The sequence below is a fragment of the Schistocerca nitens genome, chromosome 7 (genome assembly GCF_023898315.1).
Source record: "Schistocerca nitens isolate TAMUIC-IGC-003100 chromosome 7, iqSchNite1.1, whole genome shotgun sequence".
Classification (NCBI taxonomy): domain Eukaryota; kingdom Metazoa; phylum Arthropoda; class Insecta; order Orthoptera; family Acrididae; genus Schistocerca; species Schistocerca nitens.
The window spans coordinates 312,854,373-312,873,719 of record NC_064620.1 but is presented as its reverse complement, the minus strand read 5'-3'; the positions used below and the strand labels follow the sequence as shown (position 1 = coordinate 312,873,719).

The following is a 19,347-nucleotide window of genomic DNA, read 5'->3' as shown; positions in this document are numbered from 1 at the left end:
AATTATTGCTCTCTGTCCCTGGGTGTATCAATTAAATGGACGGCATTGTTATCACTTTCTCCACCACTGAAGAACATCTTCAAAATCTCCGCACACTTTTTCATGTGTTACAGACTGCCGGTCTTAAGTGTAATCTTCAGAAATCACAATTTTTTCAGGCATCTATCACGTACTTGGGGTTTCAACTCTCTTGGGAGGGTATTCGTCCGCTTCAGCAAACTGTCACTGCAATCGATGCCCTTCCTCGCCCTACATCTGTTAAGGAACTGCAGGCCTTCTTGGGGAAAATAGCATACTATCACAAGTTTTTACCGTCTGCGGCTTTGGTGTCTCAGCCGTTGCATCGCCTGTTGCATAAAAACGTGCCTTTTCACTGGTCTGCGTCATGCGATGCGGCTTTCCAGAAATTGAAGACTATGCTGAAACAGGCCCCGTGCCTGGCTACTTATCGACCTGGCCAACATCTTGTTCTTGCCACAGATGCCTCGTCACGGCGTTATGCGTGTCACGGCCTCGCCGTTCCATCCACAATCCAACGGTGAGGCTGAACGACTGGTCCTCATGTTTAAGGCTCAGATGCGGAAACTTCTGACTTCTTCTGCTGCTGATGATGCGCTTCTCGAGTTTCTGGCGTCTTACCGTTTCACCCCCATCGGCGACCATAGCCCAGTTGAGCTCTTACATGGCCGACAGCCCCGCACGCTACTTCATCTTCTGGGCCTCCCACCTCACGGCCGCGGGTGCCTTCCCTTGGCCAGTTCACCGCTGACGACCTCGTCTGGGTACGGGGATATGGCAGGCAGCCAAAATGGAGCCCAGGCCGCATCTTAAGACACCGTGGCAGACGCCTGTATGAAATCCAGACGGACACGGGTGTTGCAGTGAGTCATTCGGACCAGCTTTGGCCCCGTGTGCCGGCAACGCCTGTTCCGATTGCCGCTACACCACCTTTGGCTCTACCTGACGCTCGGGATCTTGGCATCTCTCAATACTCAAAACGCAGCCCTCTCACCGTCATCGCGATGCCAGCACAAGAACGCATGCCACCAGGAGACGTGCCCATGCAGGAACCGGATGACCATCCTCTGTCAGAGCCAAGCTACTCGCCTCCTCCTCCAACGGACGCCGACACATCGCCCATGTCTCCTGTGATATCAACTGGACTTGCCGCAATGGGCAGATTGGTGCATGGGGCCCCAGCTGATTCGACCCCTACGTCTCCTGTCATCTCGACCCGTTATCATCGGGGACACTTCCGTCCGTACGGGAAGCCTCCTCCTCGAGACTTTACGGCGAGTCAAACAACGCCTATGGATGTTAGCCATCTCCAGGACACCTCCATCAAGACCAGTGCAACAATTTCAAAGGGGGAAAAGTGTTGTGACTCGCCGATCATTCAAAGCGCCGCCGCGCAATTACGCGCGTCCTCTACGTGCGGCACTGTCTGCCAGCCATGCAGCAGCTGCGCCACCTAAGTGGCCAGCCGAGCAGCAGCCGCTAGACTGGGACTCAGTGCTCGTTCGAATGCTAACGTGTACACATGTCTTGCTTGCCAACTTACTCTGTGACTTATATGTACTATGTCGTTCTGAAATATATTTGTTAAACTTGACGTTATAACATTAGACTTATTAGTTTGTAAAATATTTAAACTGTTATGATCTACAATTACATGACGCATGAATACGGACATTGTTTTGCAGTTTATTGACCTGTGCATCTTGTTGGGATGTGATTACTGTGACAGTATCAAAGGCATTGGCCCCAAACGTGCCATCGACCTTATAAAGCAGCATCACAGTTTGGAAAAAATTCTTGAGAATATTGATACAAAGAAGTACCCACCACCAGAAGGGTGGATGTATAAGGAAGCAAGGCAACTGTTTTTAGAACCAGATGTTGCTGATCCAGAAACTATTGAGGTAAGGCACTCTGTTTTTCAGTAACATTTTCTTTTTTCTTCATTGTTGCATTGTTAAACCAGTGTTGTTCAGGTGTCTGCAGATTTGCTGCCATTCATACCTCTTGTAGCAATAGCAGTGTCATTTGTATAGTGGAGCAATCCATGTTGCTGTTATTTTTACACGTGTCCTTCGAGATGATCTTACTTAAAGGTGTTTTCCATCTTTTCATGTCTTTGTATACAAAGTTCACACTTACGATCTGTAGTGGTTGAATGGTCAATAGAAAGAAGTTGCTCAATTTTATTGTTACTGTTAATACTTATAATAATGTTGCTAGTAGGAGTCACTAAAAACAAACTAGATGATATGTATGTGATTTATGATTTCGTCCCCCCCCCCTCCCCCCCCAGTGTGTACAGGGTGACTCACGAAGATATGCGAATATTTTAATATGTTATTCTAATAGTAAAATTAAAAAAAAAAGTCATATAAACTTAGGTCAGCAAATGTTTAGTTACGGAGTTATGGCTAATAAAAGATTTTGCCTGAAATTTAGCACGTAAAAATGTGCGAGGTTAAAGTAAAACACAATTTCCATTTAGTTTGCTGTTGTTGGTGTGGTGAATCTAATAACACATGTCCCAGATGTGTATCTGCAGTAGTTTCCCAGAACATCCAGAGAAGCAAAGATTATTATACAAGTAAATTTGTTTACTTTTCATTAAGAATGTAGAAATGTTTGTCATTGTTGGCAACCGTCATTGAGTTATTTGTCGTTTCCTATCCTTGAAATGAGTTGGTTTTCCGTATTGTTCAGTGAAAGAACATAATAAAACCAGCGTATTTAAATGAAACCACTTAGTAACTGTTGTAATATGTAATAATAAAAGCAAATTATCTGACACATTCATACAGTTTCAGTTAACGTTATTACCTTTTTCCAAAATTAAATTCTCTACAACTTCTGTTAAAAACTTTCTGCAATTATCTGGAATTTAAAAAACAAATTGGGCCAAGTAGTTAATAAATTAAAATTTTTTATGAAACTACGTCTTTGCCTCTCTGGATGTTCTGGAAAGCTATTGCAGATACATGTCTGGGACATGTTTTATTAGATTCATCAGATCAATAACAACAAAATTAATGGAAATTGTGCTTTACTTTAACCTCGTATAGTTTTGTGATGGCTCCATATTAGCAAAGTTACTAAATTTCAGGCAAAATCTTTTATTAACTGTAACTCCATAGCTAAACATTTGTGGACCTATGTTTATATGAACTTTCTTCTTTAGTTTTACTTGTAGAATAACATATTAAAATATTTGCATATCTTTGTGAATCACTCTGTATGTGTACAAAATGTTCTGAGACATAATTTTCTCATGAGTGATTTGCTGAATACTTCAACAGCCGAGCCTGTTATCATCTGGTTGTCTGTTGAATTGATGCACGTTATAATGGTCCATGTTCTCTTACCTTCCCATTTATCTCAGTGATGGACCAGGCATTCTATTCTAGGTTCACATTCCACTTGACTCATTGTTGCCTTTTGTTGCAACAAAGCATTTCTAGTTCCATCTTGTTATCGGGCCTTAACTTCTGCTCTTCTTTAAGGGGAGTGAGAAATGGGATTCCAGGCCTTTCTTGCAAACAAATCAAAATGATGTACAGGTACCAGAAGTACCTCTAGTGTGAAGTTCCTGGGTGCTCCAACTATGTAGATGAGTTAGTTAAAAATCTCAGATTTGCCTTCTGTGCACTCAAGAACTCTCATTGTCTTGACCTGAAGACTTTCACTTATTATGCTATAGGAGAGTATTATCGGGTGTTTTAAAATGAATATTAGGTTTTTAATGCTTTGTAGCATTTATTATATTCAACTTGCAATTATAAATAGTACATCAAATGAAAGAGCAAATTGACCAGTTTTTCTTTTAAGTGTTCAATGTGAGCACAATCCATCCCACAGCATACATTGAGTCAATAGATGAGTTCTTCTCAAATCTTGTCTGGAGTAATTGTTGCAACAATTGCTTCAATCCTGTTTCTTAAGTCATGTAGATGAGCTGCTAGCAGAGGCACATACACATGATCCTTTGTGAACTCCCAAAGGTAGAAATTGTACGGCCTCAGATCAGGTTAAAGTGGATACCATGCAAAACTGTCATCTGGCCCCTTGTGACCAATCTAGCGGTCACGTACAGTGTCCTTTAACCAATCTCGTACTCAGTTTAATGCCAGTGAGGCAGTGCGCCCATGTTGCTTCAGCAAAAAGAAATGTCTCATAAAGTTTCTGCCGGGATGTGGCACAAAAATATTCAATTTAGGGGAGTCTCATTGCAACTTACAGTCTCGTGGGAATTTGCTGACCCATAGGTGCGCACATTGTGTGTTTTCACATTTCCACTTAAGAGAAATGTTGATACATCATTGAATATGACACAATCTAGAAAATCATCTTACAGCAACATTTCATTTGCAAAGTTATCACGTAAACTGTAGTCTGTAAACTTTAGAGCTTGTAACAGCTGCAAACAATAAGGACAAGTCTTTTGTTAGTGTCTTCTTGAAATGAATCAGCATCTGCTCCAGTTGTTTAATAAGAAATTTATTAAGTCCACACAAATGGTTTCAGTCTTTACATTAGGCGATTATCGAGTGTATCTTAAAGTTTCAGATACACTTGATAATGGTCTAAAGCTCGGTTCGCACGACAATACTGGATTGTATCACTCATCGTGTGAAACGAGTTGCACGCAAATGGTTTCTTATATCTCTTTTGACACAATGCCACCAGTGTACGCTTGAGTTTCGTTGTTTTGTGAGCACTGTAGTTTTGTGTAAAATTTTGGCAGCTGTAAGCGTTGTGGCCAAGTTAATGCTTATTTGTGTGAAATCTCTGCATATGACAAAAGAAAAAGAAACTTTTGGGTTCATGACTGGATAAAAAGAAGTTACTGAGCAACCTTGCTGAAAGAAATTTTAGTGGAACACCTTAAAAGCTAATTTAATCATCTGTTGTACAAGTTGTGAATGGAAAGCACTGCTGTGACATTTTTAATAAAACAATATTGAATAAAGAATTCACCTTTCCAGATTTCTGTAGTCTTTCCTTGTACCAACTATTTTCCTTAAAAAAAAAGACACTGCCAACAAAAAGCTTGAGATTCTGCCAACGCAAACCATGATACTGTAGTCTTGTAGACGTGGGCTTTTCCAAACCAGATGTTTTGCTAGCCTATATTTTTCTTAATTCATTTGTATATGTGCTCCTAATTGAATGAATTTTGCTCTGCAGCTCATATATAATCAACCTAATCACGTACGGCCACAAATGCAACAACACCTCACTCCTAGTTTTTGTAATCAGCATCATTAAAATCCTACAACCTTTCCATAGCAGAGCACCCAAAAAGTGACCAATTTCCTCCCTTCCCCACTTTATACTTCAGTTTGTTAACACACTACTGACACCTCTAACCTTAAAACCAGTGTAGCTGGTGTCAACAAGTTGAAACAAGTGAAGAGTGTTTAGTTTCAGCAACAAGTTGCATGCAACATAGTGTCACAGTGTAAACTAGACTTGATAAAATGGTCTGAAATTGGTTAAGTGGACTCAATAAAGTTCTGATTAAGCAATAGAGCAGATTTCATTAATTGAACAACAGATGTAGAATTAGCATCATCCAACATGGAGAAACTAATAAGTCTCCACACAGACATCACTAGAATTGCTAATTCATGACTAGTCTTCCAATCTTATTTCTTGGGGCTATTCATGGAACACTCTGTCACTCATTCAACGCCTCCAGTTACCCTTTATCATCCCATATTCTTCTCTTTGCAAAGATAGCCGGTATCTTCAAACTATTGATACCATGTACAGATATTACCACTTGCAAGATTACAATGGAACATACACTCCTGGAAATGGAAAAAAGAACACATTGACACCGGTGTGTCAGACCCACCATACTTGCTCCGGACACGGCGAGAGGGCTTTACAAGCAATGATCACACGCACGGCACAGCGGACACACCAGGAACTGCGGTGTTGGCCGTCGAATGGCGCTAGCTGCGCAGCATTTGTGCACCGCCGCCGTCAGTGTCAGCCAGTTTGCTGTGGCATACGGAGCTCCATCGCAGTCTTTAACACTGGTAGCATGCCGCGACAGCATGGACGTGAACCGTATGTGCAGTTGACGAGTTGACGGACTTTGAGCGAGGGCGTATAGTGGGCATGCGGGAGGCCGGGTGGACGTACCGCCGAATTGCTCAACACGTGGGGCGTGAGGTCTCCACAGTACATCGATGTTGTCGCCAGTGGTCGGCGGAATGTGCACGTGCCCGTCGACCTGGGACCGGACCGCAGCGACGCACGGATGCACGCCAAGACCGTCGGATCCTACGCAGTGCCGTAGGGGTCCGCACCGCCACTTCCCAGCAAATTAGGGACACTGTTGCTCCTGGGGTATCGGCGAGGACCATTCGCAACCGTCTCCATGAAGCTGGGCTACGGTCCCGCACACCGTTCGGCCGTCTTCCGCTCACGCCCCAACATCGTGCAGCCCGCCTCCAGTGGTGTCGCGACAGGCGTGAATGGAGGGACGAATGGAGACGTGTCGTCTTCAGCGATGAGAGTCGCTTCTGCCTTGGTGCCAATGATGGTCGTATGCGTGTTTGGCGCCGTGCAGGTGAGCGCCACAATCAGGACTGCATACGACCGAGGCACACAGGGTCAACACCCAGCATCATGGTGTGGGGAGCGATCTCCTACACTGGCCGTACACCACTGGTGATCGTCGAGCGGACACTGAATAGTGCACGGTACATCCAAACCGTCATCGAACCCATCGTTCTACCATTCCTAGACTGGCAAGGGAACTTGCTGTTCCAACAGGACAGTGCACGTCTGCCTGTATCCCGTGCCACCCAACGTGCTCTAGAAGGTGTAAGTCAACTACCCTGGCCAGCAAGATCTCCGGATCTGTCCCCCATTGAGCATGTTTGGGACTGGATGAAGCGTCGTCTCACGCGGTCTGCACGTCCAGCACGAACGCTGGTCCAACTGAGGCGCCAGGTGGAAATGGCATGGCAAGCCGTTCCACAGGACTACATCCAGCATCTCTACAATCGTCTCCATGGAAGAATAGCAGACTGCATTGCTGCGAAAGGTGGATATACACTGTACTAGTGCCGACATTGTGCATGCTCTGTTGCCTGTGTCTATGTGCCTGTGGTTCTGTCAGTGTGATCATGTGATGTATCTGACCCCAGGAATGTGTCAATAAAGTTTCCCCTTCCTGGGACAATGAATTCACGGTGTTCTTATTTCAATTTCCAGGAGTGTATGTTTCAATGTAACAATAGATTCAGACCTTGCGAACTGAAACACAAAAAGCTTTCTGTTCATTAGTTTGCATCTTTGCTACTAGCACTTTGTAACAGAAGATGCAGGAAGCAGTGCAGGTATACAAACAAAGCTGTTTGAGTTACTCCTTCATTTGATAGAATTGTAAATAAAGCAAGGTGAATCTAATAAATGGTGATGATGATGATGATGATGATGATGATGATGATGATGATGATGTCCAATACTCCGAGGAGCGTAGGGGCAATGTGGGAGACCCGCGCTGCCAACTAGACAAGGTCCTAGCGGAGGTGGTTTGCCATTGCCTTCCTCTGACCATAATGGGGACAGATGATGATGATGATGATGATGATGATGATGATGAAGAAAACGACACACCAACGCCAAGTCATCTCAAGGCAGGGAAAATTCTTGACCCCGCCTGTAATCAAACCCGGGACCCCATGTGCGGTAAGCAAGAACGCTACCACAAGACCACAAGCTGTGGGCCTATGAAGCCTTAAAACCCTGATACTCATTTTGAAACACATTTTTTATAATCAGCATCATTAAAACCCCACAAAAACCTATGCATAGCATCGACACCTAGCCTCAATACCGGTGCAGCTGGTGCCACCAAAGTTGAAACAAGCCAAAAGTGTTTTTGCACGATTCAGAAAAGCTGGTGCTAGTAGGAAGAATCCAGATTGTGCAGGCTGTCAAGCAGTCATTAAAGTGAAGCCTATCATGTTGGGCAGAACGTTCAGCAACTGGGTGGTCCAGCTGTTTACCTTTCGCCCCACGCTCAAATGCAGTCGTGCTGGATTTATCAGAAGACTTCCTCTCCTTCTCTTGGTCCCTACAGTGGAAACACTTTTTTTCTATCAGAGGCAGCTGGACCACCCTGTTGCGAGACATGCTGCGCAACACAAAATACTTCACTTCAATTATTGCTTGACAGCCTGTCGCATCTAGTTCCTTCCTACCAATGCAGATTTTCTGAATTGTGCAGATAGGCAACTATCCTACATTTCTGTGACCCCCTGGCCTCAGTCTTTGCTAATCCCTGTCCCCATCTACCCATCCCCATCTCTGCTCTCTACAGTACTACACAGCTTTCTATTCGACCAGTGCACCGACTAGTTTTTTCCCCATTCTCCGTTTATCTTCCTTCCGCTCTCTTCCCCTCCCCCCCCCCCTCCTCCCCTCCCTCTCAATCCCAAACCACTCAACTGCACTTAGCATACCTACCCTGTCTCCACATCGTCCCTGCACACTCCCACAAGCAGCACTACACCAACCCTGCTCATAAAGTGCTACTCCTCCTTATCCTCAGTAGATTGCTGCTCCCATCAGGTGCAGTTGCTGTCCACAGTCTGACTGCAGTGACCAAAGGCAGTCATCGTGTGTGTGTGTGTGTGTGTGTGTGTGTGTGTGTGTGTGTGTGTGTCTGTGTGGCACAGTCTCGGACAGTTGTTGGGTAGCCACTGCTGTAGTCTGCTGCATTGCCACCAACTGCAAAGTGATGAAGTGTTGCCCTTGAAAGCCATCACAGCATCATTGAAACTGCTTACCGAAAATCTTGTCTGCAGTTGGCTTACCTTCTCATGATTTATGTCCCAAGAACACACACACACACACACACACACACACACACACACACACATTCTGGAGGCGATACACTGTACAGCTTACCTAATTTGCCATACCAGTTGCTGTGGCACCCTGCTGATGCTGGTGTGTGTGTGTGTGTGTGTAGTTATTTAATTGGAACTAATTGTTCAGTCAGTGCTGAATAACTTTGGGTGTAAATACATTGATAAATGACGAAGGTTTTTGAAATGATATAAGTTTTAAGTTGTATGATAGTTTGGATTGCATGTCCATCACAACCAGAAGCATGGATAGCACAATATTAGTGGAAATTCTAGATAAACTTAAAGCATTAGAAAAAGTAGGGGAACTATCTCAAAACAGCAAAAGTCAAGCAGATAAACTAGGGGAGCTATCTCCAAGTAATTAAAAAAATTAGCTGACTTAGCCACAAAAAAAGAAGAAACCTCAGGTAGCTTACCTCAGGAGTTCAAAATGAAAATAGTTGAGCATTGTTATATATATGTAATAAGAGTGAGGTCCAGAAGTTGTGGAAAGAATTAGAAGACACTGAACATGAACTTGGATGGAAAATAGCTACATCTAACATAGGATTATCACCAAAATTATTAGAAAAACTACAAATAGGAAACAGAGTTAGTTGTGGTTCAAAAATGGTTCAAATGGCTCTGAGCACTATGGGACTTAACATCTGTGGTCATCAGTCCCCTAGAACTTAGAACTACTTAAACCTAACTAACCTAAGGACATCACACACATCCATGCCCGAGGCAGGATTCGAACCTGCGACCGTAGCAGTCGCGCGGTTCCGGACTGAGCGCCTAGAACTGCTAGACCACCGCGGCCGGCAGTTAGTTGTGCTAAGCAATTTCCAAAGTTTAAGCCAGAAGGAGAAGTACGCCTGACATATTTCTTAAGAGTATTTTCTCGATCTATGCTTCAGAAATGGAATGCTACTTAAAAAAATAAAATAAAAAAATTGGGCTAGGACATTTATTAGCTGATGCAGCAGAATGGAGAATAGCTCATTCAGAGGAATTTAAATCGTGGGAAGACTTTCAGGAGAAATGTAAGAGAAAATATTGGTTCACAAGAAAAACTTATGCTACACTTATTAGATCCTAAGTACCATAATGGTTCATGGGGTACATATAAGAAGCACATTGAGTGGCATCTGACTAGATCTAAGTATTTAGTATTTAGATAACCCACTAGATGAAAAAATTTGGTTCAAATGCTGGTAAGGAGATTGCCTTATTTTGCCAGTAAAGAAATATATAGCGGGTGGACTAATACAGAACAGTTATTGGTATTTGTAGGTTTCGATACCCCGAATAAAGAAAGAGGGGTGATTTTAATCATGCAGAAAATCTGAATGCAGGAAACGAGGTGGAACGTTACATATCTAAATTTTCCAGGAAGAAAAAGAAAGTAATTTTTGTTGTATAGATAGGAGACCAAATAATGATTGCAATAGGAAGAGAAATACAGTAAAACTTGCTCAAATCGGCACATGTATAATTCGGAAATCTGCCCAAACCGTACAAGTGTTTCAGTCCCGACGCATTCAGTGCGCTTCTGTAAGCTGATTTTTTGTACAAGTGGAATGTGCCTAATGCAGAAAGGGAAAGCAAAGCTTAGAACATACACTATATGATCAAAAGTATCCAGACATCTGGCTGAATATGACTTAAAAGTTTGTGACGCCCTCCCATCGGTAATGCTGGAATTCAATATGGTGTTTGCCCACCTTTAGTCTTGATGACAGCTTCCACTCTCGCAGGCATACATTAAAGCAGGTGCTGGGAGGTTTGTTGGGAAATGGCAGCCCATTTTTCACGGAGTGCTGCACTGAGGAGAGGTATCGATGTTGGTCAGTGAGGCCTGGTATGAAGTCGGAGTTCCAAAACATCCCCAAGGTGTTCTGTAGGGTTCAGGCCAGGACTCTGTGCTGGCCAGTCCATTACAGGGATGATATTGTCATGTAACCACTCCGCCACAGGCCGTGCATTATGAACAGGTGCTCAATCGTGTTGAAAGATGCAGTCGCCATCCCTGAATTGCTCTTCAACAGTGGGAAGCAAAAGGTGCTTAAATCATTGGTGTAGACCTTTGGTGTGTTAGTGCCATGCAAAACAACAAGGGGTGCAAGCCCCCTCCATGAAAAACCTGACCACATCATAACACCACCATCCCCAAATTTTACTGCTGGCACTAAAGACACTGGCAGATGATGTTAACCGGGCATTCGCCATACTCACACCCTGCCATCGGATCGCCACATTGTGTACTGTGATTCATCACTCCATACATTTTTCCACTGTTCAACTGCCCAATGTTTACACTTCTTACACCGAGAGAGGCATCGTTAGTCATTTACCGGCGTGATGTGTGGCTTATGAGCAGCCGCGCAACCATGAAGTCCTAGTTTTCTCACGTCCCACCTTACTGTCATAGTACTTGCAGTGGATTCTGAAGCAATTTGGAATTCCTGTGGGATGGTCTGGATAGATGTCTGCTTATTACACATTATGACCCTCTTCAACTGTCGGCGAAATCTGTCAGGCAACAGATGAGATCGGCCTGTACGCTTTTGTGCTGTACACGTCCCTTCACATTTCCACTTCGCTATCACAATGGAAACAGGGGATCTAGGAATGTTTAGGAGTGTGGAAATTTAACTTACAGGCATATGGCACAAGTGTCACCGAACCACCTGACCACATTCGAAATCCATGAGTTCCGTGGGTGCCCCATTCTGCTCTCTCATGAGGTCTAATTACTACTGAGGTCACTGATATGGAGTACATGGCAGTAGCTGATAGCACAATGCACCTAATATGGTAAACATATGTTTTTGGGGGAGTCCAGATACTTTTGATCACATAGTCTACTTAATAATTTATTGTATAACGCGGAAAAAGCCTATACAATACTACTGTATTACAGTTCATTAGTTATTCACGACTCCACCACGACATTACTTTGGACACCTCTGTTAAACAGCGCAAATCCAAGAAAAGATGTTCAGCGCAGTGCGGTGCTGCTGGTGTGGACCAAAAACTGCGCTGCTCTGTGAAACAACGTATAAGTTACGCTCAATGTCAGTACAGTACATCAAAGCAAATGGTTCATTCGTCAGCGCTCTCTCGTTTTCCTCATTATTGACGCACATCGGTGCATACAGGAACATTGTTGCGCCTCTACCAACACACTGCTGCAGTGTGTGCAGTGAAAGAGGTGGGTATTGTTCCATTAAACAATGGTTTTACCCAGCAAGGTCATTATTTTCTGCCAGTTTCAGTTGACTAGTAGCACTTTAAGAGATACAGTAACATGATGTCAAATAAACGGTATGTGTTGTTAACACTTAACGAAAAGATTAATGTAATCAAGGCCAGTGAGAAAGACAAACTCTCTGTGTGCAAAATTATGTTGTGTTTCAAATGCTGTAAAACAGAAATTGTAAATGGAAATGTCATGTGGCTAGGACCTCTTGTCGGGTAGACTGGTCGCCTGGTGCAAGTCTTTTAGAGTTGATGCCACTTCAGTGACTTGCATGTTGATGAGGATGAAATGATGGTGGTAAGGACAACACAACACCCAGTCCCTGTGTGGAGAAAATCTCCGCCCCAGCCGCGATTCAAACCCGGGCTGTTAGGTATGACATTTTGTCGTGCTGACCACTCAGCTACCAGGGGTGGACAAACAAATTTATGAGACTTTAAGAAACAAGGATAAGATTTGGATGAAAGGGAATGGGCAGATGTAAAGAAAGGCAAAGAAGACCGGAAATAAAGAAATTAATAAAATAGCGTGCGATGATCTGTAAGTGCGCGGGCAAAAATCTTACCTTTGTCTGGACCCATGTTGCACAGTGAGGCTCTGAAAGTTGCTAAAGAACTTGCAACTATGGAGTTAAGGCATCCACAGGATGGCTGGACAGTTTCAAAGCTAGGCACAACATCGTGTTGAATGAAGTGTGTGGGGAAGCAAAGGATGTGCAGGAAAGTGTAGCAACAGAATGGAAGACAATACTGTCCAACTTCATTTTGAATTATGACCCAAAAAATGTGTTCAGTGCCGATGAAATGGGACTGCTTTATTACATGCTGTCTTCAAAATTGCTAGCAATTTGAAGTGAAAAGTGCACCAATAGAAAAATGTCCAAGGAAAGACTCACTGTACTGCTGTGTGGAAACGTGTTATGTGAAATAGAGAAGCCACTGGCGATTGGAAAGGCAGCACAACTGCGTTGTTTCAAAAACATAAACGTCAGTAACATTCCATTCACATGGCGAAGCAATAAAAAGGTGTGGATGATGAGTGGTCTTATGGAAGAATGGCTGTGCTCTTTCAATGCCAAAAACGAAGAAATGAAATCGCCAAGTTCTCTTTTTCTAGACAATGCAACCTGTCACCCGAAAGTAACATTATCAAACGTGAAATTGGCTTGGTTCCCTCCAGGTTAAACCTGCCTCACACAACCCATGGACTAGGGGGTTATTTACACATTCAGGTGTCCTTATAGGTGATTACTGATACAATTTCTTATTCTTAAGTGTTGAAGAAGCCAAAAGTGCGTTAAGAACAAGATGCTTGTTTGGCCATCGAAACTCAAGAAAATGCAACAGCAATTGCTGAATTAATGAAAATGTGAAACATTTCATGTAGTGCAGATGATTACATTCAAAGTGATGACTTTCTTTCAACTCACCCCACTTTCACTTCAGCAACAAATCTAAAAGAAATCTGCAACACAGAGGATGATGAAGAAGAAACGAAGAAGAAGAAGAAAAAGAAGAAGAAGAAGAGGAGGAGGAGGAGCAGGAGCAAGATATATCCCTAGAAAAATTAACATGCCTGAAGAAGCCATTGCACGCAGAAACAATGTTATGCAATTTGCAGCACACACAAATTCTCCCAAGTTGGAACTATTGTATGGTGCAAAAAATTGACTATAAAAAACAATTTTGAACATGGAATTAAAACAAGTTTCCCTCCTTGATATGTGGTGAAAAAAGTGAAATGGAAAGCAAATAAACATGGTAATAATATGTATGTACATACAATAATAAACGAATTTAAAGTTTGAGTAAAAATATAGAAATGCCATGTTATTTATCAATTCGTGTAATAGTCAAGTGTTCTGTTGTCCAATATACAGTAAATGAACATTTACTATGCTGGAATCAAGGCACATAAATACAGTATATGCATAATTATAAATTATTGCTGTACTTTTGTGCCTGATACTTGACAAATTTTACGTAGCCCAATGAGTTTTGTGTAATCCGGAAACCTGTTGAATCTGGAAAATTATTTTAGTCCCAGGCACTTCTGTTTTGAGTAAGTTCTACTGTAATAGTGAAAGGAATAATTCACACGTTTTTATAATCAGTGACCCAAACACCATCGACACTGGTAAAGCAGGATGTCAACTAAAGTACAGGTACAAATAATTATCCAATACTAGTATCACATCTTGGGACATGGGCCAATGTCTAGGATTTATCAAAACTATTGTAGGCCTGTACAATGAACAATTAATTGAATTCACTCATTCAATACCTACAAGAGAATGGTTATCACAAGAAGGTAATATAAGAAGAGGAAGAGCAATTAAAACCAGTGATTGAGGCAAAGGTATCACATATAAACGTAGATATTTATATAGATCTAGGAAGCAAAATTTCACACGAATACCTGCTCACTCTTATAAATAGGAATAAGTGTCCCGCATTACCAGTAACAGGAGCATAGATTGTAGGAATAGCAGGTAGTAAAGGAAAACAACTTAAAGAGGAAACTCGGCTGTCATTAGAGATACGAGCTGTTGAATTTATGTGGACTGTGTTAATAGTGCCCCATGTGAACCTACAGGTACTGTTTGGCCTCGACTAATTATTAAAATATAAAAGTAAAACTTAGTTTATGATCATGTTATACTGGACCAAGGAAGGCTCTAATCACATTACACCATTTAAAATAAGTAAATTATTAACTAATAGGGATTTATTACTAGTTGCCACAGCTCTGTTAGTGGATTATGATAAAGAAACAGATAATCTGCAAGGGTATTGGGAACAAATAAAGATTAACTCTCAGGTATCTGACCTATTAACTGAAGAACAAGAGATTTTCATATGATCTTAATGAAATAAAGGAGCGTATTTTCTGAAAAACCTGGAGCAAATGTCGACTATGAAGCCTTTTTTTGCAAATCTTACTCAGTTCCCAAAAGTTTAAGAACAGCAGTATATAAGGAAATCAGAAAATGGTAGCTAGTGTTATACTTTAAGCAAACATATAGAGACAGACCTATATCTATTGATGACTTGTTAACGAAATTCTATCAAGGAAGGTACATTAGTTCAGCTGAGTTGATTGCCAGTTATTATCAGGTCAAATAACACAACCGTTGATGCCACTGGCAGCTGTAGTGGGTGTAGCAAGTGTAGCAGCATCTGATGGCCGCATCCATACAGAAGTTCCACCGGTGATGGTCCGTCTCGTGGGTGGGAGCGATAGGATGCAAGAAAGAGTTGCAGCACTTGGTCCTGTGTCTGGGTGGTGCCAAGCTTGGCCATCTGTTGTTTAAAAGTGGTTATGAAATGTTCTGCTTTGCTATTGAACTGGGGGTGAAACGGAGCACTTGTTTGATGTCGAATGCCATTTCATTCACAAAACTGTTCAAAAATACGTGAAGTGAACTATGGTCCGTTGTCTGACACAAGTACTTCTGGCAAACCTTCTATGCAAAATATGGAGTCTACCACTATGAGCCAGTGAATGTTCCAAAGTGGTCCTGCAAAGTTTATGTGCACTCATTGCCATGTGGATTGAGTCTTAGGCCAAGCTGAGAATGCCTGTGGCAGAGCAAATTGGTTTTTCACACATGCGTAACACTGTGATGTCATCTGTTCAATATGGGTATCCATGCCCTGCCATCACACTAACTGTATAGTGCAAACAATTCCCCAAGAGATCTGTGTTTGCTTCCATGGCTTGTGCAATTTTTCTGTAGTGAAAGGAAAGAGATTCCAGGAATTCAGAGCTCTGCACATTGATTTGGCAGCAGGATGCGGCAGATATATCAAAATCAGAGTCTGGGCCATTTGTAAGGCGAGATAGGGCATCTGCTTTGCCACAGGTCTGTACACAATTTCGAACTGATATTGCGAAAGGAACAAAGCCCAATGTTGCAATTTTTTTTAACAATGTGTGTAGGAACCGGCTTTGAATGTTGAAACAGGAACTGCAAAGGCTTGTGATCTGTCAGTAAAAAGAACTTGCAACCATACTTGATGGAATTGAGTCACACCATACACAATAGCCAGAGCCTCTTTTTTTCTGTTCGAGAATAACGGCACTGGGTTTGAGTTAACAACTTTGGCACAAAAGCAATAGATCTGTCTTGTGCACCAATTCTGCACGAAAGCACAGGGCTTATTCTGTAGGAAGAAGCATCGACTTGCAGAACTACTGGCTTGGCAGGGTAAAAATGCGCTAAACATCTGTCACTGATCAAGGCATTTTTGAGTTTCTGAAATGCACACTCTTTGGTCGACATGAAAGGCACATTTTCCTGATGCAAGTGATGCAATGGAGCCACGATCTGAGCAGCATTCGGTATGAACCAAATGTAGTACGTCATCTTGCCTAGTACTGACTGCAGTTCAGACACATCGCGAGGAACAGGCATGTCAAATGAGATTGAGGGGTGGGGGGCTGGAGGAGGACACCCTGAATGTTTATCACATGATCAGAGTATTTTTGTTTTTCTTGTAACAAGGCTATTTGTGAAAAGTTGCATATCTGCAAAATAGGCTCTGTTTCCTGCTTGTATTCTTTCTCTTATTGCCTTTCAAATGCTGTTATCATTTGTTATTACAGCTCCCAAGTAGTTAAAAGAAGACACTCCTTTAAAGCATTCTCCTTTGATGCTTAGGTTCTTTATGGGTTCTTCTTGCCTCAGATTGTGATATTACAATATATTTTCTTCATTTACTATGAGGCCAGTTCTTAATGCTTCTGTTTCCATTGGCCAGTATGTTTCTGGAAGTGTATTGATATTTCTTCCTTCTATAAGAATGTCATCAGTATATGCACATAGTTTTCATAAATATGGTGCCTCTTTTGTTGATTTTGTTTAACAAACTCTGCAAGGCTATATTGAATAGTGCAGTAGAGATACTATCACTTTGCTTCACACCTTTATCAAAGCCAAAGCTTTCACTTGTTCTTTTGCTCTTGTCTCTGTCATTGTCGCTCTGATTAATCCTATTACTTAAGCACATACGAGGGGGGACGCAAAAGAAACCTCCCGGGTTCGATTCCCGGCGGGGTCAGGGATTTTCTCTGCCTCGTGATGGCTGGGCGTTGTGTGCTGTCCTTAGGTTAGTTAGGTTTAAGTAGTTCTAAGTTCTAGGGGACTTATGACCACAGCAGTTGAGTCCCATAGTGCTCAGAGCCATTTGAACCATTTGAGCCAAAAGAAACCGGACTCCGAAGGCGCTGCCACTCGTAGATGTAGTGCAGGGTTCTTACGATAGATGGTGTTAGTAGAGACCTTCGTGAAACAGCTGTGCAGACGGCGTTAGTGCAGAGCTGAATGTGCAAGTGTGGGCATTGTGTTTCTCTGACTGTTGGCAGGTTACCTCTGCAAAGTTGTAATGGCAACTTTAAAAGAACAAAGAGTGTGTGTGAAATTTGGTTTCCTGCTTAAAAAAACTGCAATGGAGACACACCAAATGCTTCAGAAAGCATTCCAGGATGACACTATGAGCCGCACACAGGTTTTCGAGTGGTTGGGGTGTTTTAAACGTGGTGTGATATGTGTTGAAGACCAAGCTCGTTCTGGACGCCCTTCAACATCACGGAATGAGGAGAACATTGAAAAGGTCCGCCAAAAGATCAACGAGGATCGTCGCCAAATGATCGACCAAATTTCAGCAGAGACAAGAATCAGTTGGAGCTCGTGTCATCGGATTTTGAGTAAGGATTCGCACATGAGACGTGTTGCTGTTAAATTTGTTCCATGCCGTCTCACACAGGAGCAAAAAACCATCCGCACGAATGTGTGTCAGGACTTGAAAACAGAGATTGCACATGATCCAAACTTCTTGAACAAAGTCATTACAGGGGATGAGAGTTGGTGTTATGAGTATGACCCAGACCAAAAAAAGCAAGGCAAGTGAGGTCAAATGTGAAGACGATGATCATTGTCTTTTTTGATGTTCGTGGAATTGTGCATCGGGAGTTTGTACCCCCTGGCCAGACTGTTAACCAGCACTTTTACTTGGAAGTTTTAAGGTGTCTGCGAGAGGATGTGAGGAGGAAATGCCTGGAACTTTGGCGATCAGGTGACTGGTTTCTGCATCACAACAACGCTCCAGCACACACAGCCTTACGAGTGACCTACTATTTGGCATCTCAGAGGTGCTGTGTCGTTCCCCACGCTCCGTATTCGCCGGACCTAGCCCCGTGTGACTTTTTCCTATATCCACGAATGAAAAAAATGCTAAAAGGAGAGCGTTATGACGGTGTGGAGGCGGTAAAAACAGCTTCGCAAAGGGCACTGGACAATATCAAACTTGAAGAGTTCCAAACATGCTTCCAACAGTGGGAAAAGAGACTTGACAAGTGCATCACATGTAATGGAGAGTATTTTGAAGGTGATTGAAATAATTTTGTAAAAAGGTTCATCAATAATTTTTTTATGACAACAATCCGGTTTCTTTTTGGGTCCCCCTCGTACACCAACTTCTTCCAGTACTCTGTATAGTACTTGCTGGTTTGTGCTGTCAGAGGCTAGTTTGAAGTCATTGAATAGGAAATGCAGATCTATATCATATTCATAGAACTTTTTCATCATTTGTCTTATCACAAATATTTGATCAGTTGTTCCTCTGTCTGGTCAAAAGCCACACTGATATTCCCCTAGCATGTCTTCTGTGCACTTCTCTATCCTTTTGTTTAGTATACTTCTGAAGATCTTATAAGCTGTGGTTAAGAATGTTACACCTCTATAGTTTTCAGTGTTAGGTTTTTCACATGCTGTTCTATCCCCTTTCTTATAAATGGCAATTATTATTCCAGTTTTCCATTTGTCTGGCATAGTTTGTTTCCCTCTTCACCAGCTGTTATTAATTCAGGAAGTATGCTGTCTTCCCTAGGGGTTCGGTTGTGTTTCGTCTTGTGCACACCCTGGGTGACCCCTTGTAGTTTTGGCTTTCTTGCCTTGTTGGCATCATTGTCTACTTCCAGCTCCACTCTTTCCTCTTGTGCAGCTCTCTCTTCTTCTTCTTCTTCTTCTTCTTCTTCTTCTTCTTGCCTTGTATTTAGTGTATCTGTGAAATAACCTGTTTGTCCTCCTACTATCTGTTCTTCCTCTCTTATCATTTTCCCATCTTTACTGGAGCATGCCATAATTTTGGCTGGGATCTGCTCTATATTTTGCCTACAGCATGGTATAAA

At 42.5% G+C, this 19,347-nt stretch overlaps 1 protein-coding gene across 3 annotated transcripts in view; it reads left to right on the top strand.

Moving 5' to 3' along the window:
* LOC126194791 (flap endonuclease 1) overlaps window positions 1-19,347 on the top strand; it is a 92,451-nt gene that overhangs the window by 35,612 nt on the left and 37,492 nt on the right. For all 3 annotated transcript variants that reach the window (XM_049933095.1, XM_049933096.1, XM_049933097.1), the window contains exon 6: window positions 1,704-1,922. In XM_049933095.1, the coding sequence (XP_049789052.1) occupies window positions 1,704-1,922 (219 nt within the window). The remainder of the gene's footprint in view (window positions 1-1,703; window positions 1,923-19,347) is intronic.